Here is a 6,000-nt window from a genome sequence, read left to right as displayed (position 1 = left end):
CCATAGAGGGATTCTAAATTTCAGTATGGTTTACAGTACTGTACTTGCTACAATGAAATCAGTATGTTAGATGTCCATAACCAGTTGCTTTATAAAATAGTTGATTGAAATTAATACCAGTGCATATACACATCCATTTTTTCAGAAGTAGGCTAAAAAAGAGATCTAACTGTAAGAAACTGGCTGACAAGGAAAAGGCATAGAATTAAGGGAAACTATGAATAAAATAATTACCAATCATTGCCATTTTATTAATTTCATTTTCTGTATGTTCACTATATATATATAATTCCCCTATTTACATAAAACATTTCATCTTTTATATAAACAAAAATCGGCACTTCTCTCACATACCTATATCTTCTCTCTCACATTCATTCACACTATACAGTAGTATCATATGCTTCAAAACTCTCATTTTGCAATTGGAGTTGAAACTGTATAATCTACATTATTAAATTAAACTATAACAATGCAGGGGGAAAATTAATAAAAACCTGGACAACACGGGATCCACGAGTTCCCACAACTAAGCTAAAAGATGAGATTAGTCTGTTTCTTTTCACCTAGTTGGCAGCAAGAATTTACGATTATTCCATTATGAACATGCACTATAAATTATCAGCTACAAGTTTTGGTTTTCAATAAACACGCCTTAATAATATGCATCTTCTTTCTTACAAAATTCATCTGACATGACAGCTATATCACCTCTGATGAAACGATGAATATAATGAGTGAAATGATATACTGAACGGAAAAAAACACACTAAAACCTATAATTAAGAAACATTGTAATAACACAGCCTCCACAGAATTTCTCATGAGTGAATATACAAAATAATACAAAACTGAACAATGTATAACCAAAAAATATTCATTATTCAACAGATGACTTCCTTATACTAAGCCTCATTTACACTAGTCTTCTGTAGGATGAATTAAGCCAAACGAGTCTACAAAGAAAAGACTCGGCACACTTCCTTGCGACTTCTGCTAAACAGAAGCTGCTCCTATTTTTGAGCGATGTCCTATGGCACAAAGAATTAAAGCAACCCAAATGACAGGATCTTGATTCACATATGTTGTACAAAATAAACTACATTTTGCACCAAAAAGCTAGTGGATCAAATCTCAAGTAGGTTTCAGGTCGTCAAGGTGAGTGCCTCACATTTCAAAAACATTTGTAACAGAATTAAGACCCTGAATTAGACGCTACTTGGACAAAATTTCAAACAATGGAAGATAAAAGTAGCTTATGAGCCCATAACCGAGAACGGCAAAGCATGACAGGAAATTTCCTATATTGTACAACCATCTTCAAAGGAAATGTATGAAGAGACAGGCAACTTTACCATTAACTTGTGACATACTGGTAATGTTATCAGAAATATCTACTTACAAGATTTGCAGAAAAATCAATGGGTCAATTCTTCACACCACATCTCATTTAAGAAGTCTGCAACGGAAATGGGCATGACTTATCAGTCAATGCAACAAATAACTACAGTAAATAGGGGCTAAAAAATGGTTTCTTCAGTTAAGGAGGTACCTAGATCAGTAGCTCTCACACCCATCATTATTTTCACACTTGAACTTATTCGAAATAAGTTGCAGTGTAGACACATATGATAATCAGAAAAGAAATATTTCCAATCCAATCATTATAAAACACAAAAAATATACAATAAGGAAAACTTATACTAAAAGAGAATAAAATATCAAAATTACATAGGAGATTACAGACGTAAAATGATGCCAACTGTATTGTACAATGAAGTTCTTCAGAAACATATGGTTAATTCATTATTGGTTTTGATACCCTTTCATTTGGATCCTAGTGCTATTGAAAAATCAGTCAAAGGAAATCCAGTAATTTAAGCAAAGAACTCTTATTAATGATGTTATAAACATTTTCTCAAAGTATGTATGAGCATGCACAGCATCTACAACATACTGAAATATGAGTGACTTTTCAGTAACACATTAAATTTATTTTCATTAGAAAAGTCTAGCTTCAGAAATATTTTTAAAAATATATTCTCAAAATATTGCACCTTCACCTGCATGATATTTTTAATATTTCCACAGCTAGTTTTCATGGTAATACATGAAGAAATAAAAGGTTGTTTTAACAAGAACAATGTGTGGAACATGCTAAGTACCACAAGGAATACCTCAGAGCAGATTAAAAGTTGAAAAGATCTCACTTTCTCATCTTTAGACACTTATGATATAAATACTCTCCCCTCCTCGTATCACATCAGTAATGTTGCGCTTATACATTTTGCAATAAATCTACCAAAAAAATAAAGAGAAAGGCTGATGCATTCCCACACAAGACACAAAAACTGCATTCCACAATTCTTCTAGCATTAATAATGCATAAAGCTGCTTATTATCTGGAATACAGCATTAAAAATTCATAGTACACAAACATGATTCATAACAAGAGTTCACCACAATATTTTTTTTAAAAAATGCTTCACAACAATTTAGTCCATCAAAGTAGCAGATACTGGTGAATTAAGACTGACAAATTTCTGTTAACAGCTACTGCTGTGTCAGCTTATTTATTCAATCAAAATCACAGCTTAAGATAGACAACTCTTAGATATGCCAACATCGTGCAACAGAATAATAAACCAATGCTATCAATGGCATAAATATCTGAAGATGAGGAGATAGTAGACATATTTTCTACACAATATGTTTCTAATAATGAGAGCTCTGACAGCAGGTTTATACCAACTATCAAAGAGAAATTCAAAAGTAAAAAATATGATATAAATATCTGTTTCCACCTAATTTGTGTTATGTAATTACAAATGTCTTTCTGGGAAAAATGTTTGTGAGAAGTCATTCTAAAGTTAACTTTGATTAGAACAACAGACAACTGTGAGAACATCTAGTGTATAAAACAAGTTGAATACACATTTTCCTGGCTTTGGAAGAATAACTTAAGTTATTGCAATATATGAGAGAACAACTGCCTAGCTAGTAGACAAAGTATTTTTAAAATTCATATAAACAAGTTAAGGATTAAAATTTCCATCTTAAATCACCTTAATCATTTTACATCAGTGGAATGCTAAATACCTGTTTAAGGAGATGTGTTTTATCAGCAGTGTTCCCAGTAGACTGAAAATAAAGACTGCTACATGTGCACAAACTGATTTGTGAAATAATACTGCCATTACTCTGTAAAATGTTATTAAATGTTTTCGTGGAATACCTAATTCCTTAAACTGTCAAACAATACATCTTGAGGTGTATCTTTTGAAAGTATATTGTCCAATACAGACAAATAAGGAAGGTAATCACAGTCACAAATGGACATACATTACTTTGCATTGTATATCACAATTAAGCTTCCATATTTTGTTCTTAAAAAGTACATGCAACAGCACTGTATGGTGAATTTCAATGATACGTTTAAATATAGATATAGCAAAAGCCAAAATGTGTAATATATAAACAATCATAGACCAGCTGTTATATCACAAATATGTCTTTCACATTTCTCACAGGGTGAGACATATGAATCAATACATCAACAGCTGTATTCTTTTTCCACCTTAACACAATCAGCAACTTTCAGCAAATAAAACTGATACAAACCACATCTACATCTTATCACGTAACATTTATAATGAAAACTAGACACATACTCCCAGAAGACATTGGTATGTAACAATTGGACCAAATGAAATACTAGATTAAAACTTTCAAATGGAGAGGAATTGGAGGAGGAGGATGAGGGTAGGTGAGCAGGCAGATGAGATTTCTTGGGGACTAGGCTTTAATCTTCAGTCATGGTTTGCAAGAACACTAACGAGTGCCAGACTTGGAGTGGGCAATCAGCCACTGCAGAGTAATATCAATGTTGTCCTTCTCCTTACACGAGATGGAGTAACAGCAGATCTCACGGTCCTGGATAGCTGCTAAGTTCCTGGAAGCATAAAAGATCAATTCTAATTCAACAAAGATATAAACCAACAGCTAACATGTCTTACAAGTTATTCGTCAGACCAAGAGACACAACTGTCTAATATTACTGTAAATCAAAGTAACTAAATTTCTCACTGCCTTTTCAAACCAAAAAGTACAAAATCTGGAGTTATATCACAAATATATCCATGTCCATAAACTTGCCATGTAAGCTACATTCAACAGAAATAACTATTTAATAATAATAATAATAATAATAATAATAATAATAATAATAATAATAATAATAATAATAATAATAATAAAAAATAAATCAAAGACTCCAAAATTACAGAAGAATGGGAAGAACAACATGCAGAGAATTGGGAGAAATTTTAAACTAAGATCATCAAGATGGAGAAAGATCTCATCCCTCTTCACAAGAAACCAAAACACCCTTGGTGGAATCAAGAACGTGAGAGTGCACTTCAAGTTCTTGCTTTCTGTTGAGTGCCAATGTTTCACTTGCGTAAAGGACTGTTGGTTTTATGACTGTGTTGTAATGCCAAATTTTTGTATGTCTTGGCATGGATATTATGTTGTAGATGTTTTGGACTAACCCTAATGCTCTTAATTTTCTGGACACAAGTCTACTTCTGAACATTCCCCACAATGAACCACACCATTCGTTATGACCCTGCCCACTGCTACTTCCCCTCCCAACGCCCCGCGAATACGTAGCCACATATACAACACGAGAAGTGCTAGTAGAACGACAGGCAGTCGTCAAACAGCTGAGAGCACAAAGAGAAATGTAGGCAGGAGTAGAAGGGGTAAGTGTTGATCTTTCAACGTTAGGTTCCGATATTACATCATTTAGCATATTCTTACGTAAATTTCCCTGTTACAGATATGTCAACAAGCTCACTTACTTAGTTTGGGAAAAACCACTACTCAACTATCAACAAAGTTTGAGAGTCCCCATTTGACCTAGGCCCTGCTTACGCACACAAGATTGTCAAACACTGGATAAGACAACATCAATATGTGATTTCAACAAGTTTTACTATTAAAAAAATGTTTTTTAAAGAGTTGCAATATCATAACCTATAATAACTAACAGCGCATCGGGTGGACGTTTTTGAGGACGTACAAAATAATAATTATGCCTAATCTCATTTGTTTTTGAGAGTGTATCATAGTTTCATTTCTAAATGGTACAACATGTGAAAAAGTTTCTGCCGGCAGATTTTAACAAAATATTTTAATGTTCAAATGCTAACTTTAATCAGCTTCAGGCCTGGAAGCAAGTATGGATATCTAGTGCTCCATCAGAATATCACAATTTACCATGGCTGAAAAACAAACCAGAGGGTTTTGATCTTGCACGGAAGACCTGGACAACTATCAACAGGATTCGCACTGACCATGGCAGATGTGCAGACTCCTTCCATAAATGGGGAATACTTAATTTGGCGGCGTGCAGTTGTGGTGCTATGAAGCAAAGAGTTCGGCACATTGTGGAGCAGTGTCCTCTCACTGCCTACCAGGGAAACCCAAGAGAATTTTTTCTGCTCGCACCCTTGTGTGTTGACTATGAAAACAATCTGAACCTGAAAATACTTTAAACTGTAAATATTATGTATTACTACTGTATTTATATGTAATGTGTTAGCCATACGCTAAATAAATAAATAAATAAATAAATAAATAAATAAATAAATAAATAAATAAATAAATAAATAAATAAATAAATAAATAAATAAATAAATAAATAAATAAATAAATAAATAAATAAATAAATAAAATTACTGTTGTTTGAACATATTTATTTAAGACAATCAGCAGTGTTAATAGATTGTAAAATGTAGTTATACCTAGACCAACTAAGACACATCGCATTTTGTAACATTAGAATAAGTTTTAATTTCAAGCTCAACAAATTGTCTTATCATATATCTTAATTATATGATGTAATATATAAAGAATTATATTTAATAAGGTTTCTTAAAGATTGTTATTAATAAGTTTGTTAACGACAAATCGTATATACAAATTCTAGATCAATGT

The 6,000-nt window shown here is 32.5% G+C and overlaps 1 protein-coding gene across 1 annotated transcript in view; it reads right to left on the bottom strand.

The window, feature by feature from the left end:
- Window positions 1-240: 240 nt before the first annotated feature.
- Window positions 241-6,000, bottom strand: part of Arl8 (ADP-ribosylation factor-like protein 8) — a 78,562-nt gene continuing 72,802 nt past the window's right edge. The window contains exon 4 of the mRNA XM_067137427.2: window positions 241-3,952. Coding sequence (XP_066993528.1) covers window positions 3,832-3,952 — 121 coding nt within the window. The 3' untranslated portion in view covers window positions 241-3,831. The remainder of the gene's footprint in view (window positions 3,953-6,000) is intronic.

This window comes from Anabrus simplex, chromosome 1, assembly GCF_040414725.1.
Source record: "Anabrus simplex isolate iqAnaSimp1 chromosome 1, ASM4041472v1, whole genome shotgun sequence".
NCBI lineage: Eukaryota > Metazoa > Arthropoda > Insecta > Orthoptera > Tettigoniidae > Anabrus > Anabrus simplex.
The sequence above is the reverse complement of the archived record's forward strand: the minus strand, read 5'-3'. Positions and strand labels throughout refer to the sequence as shown.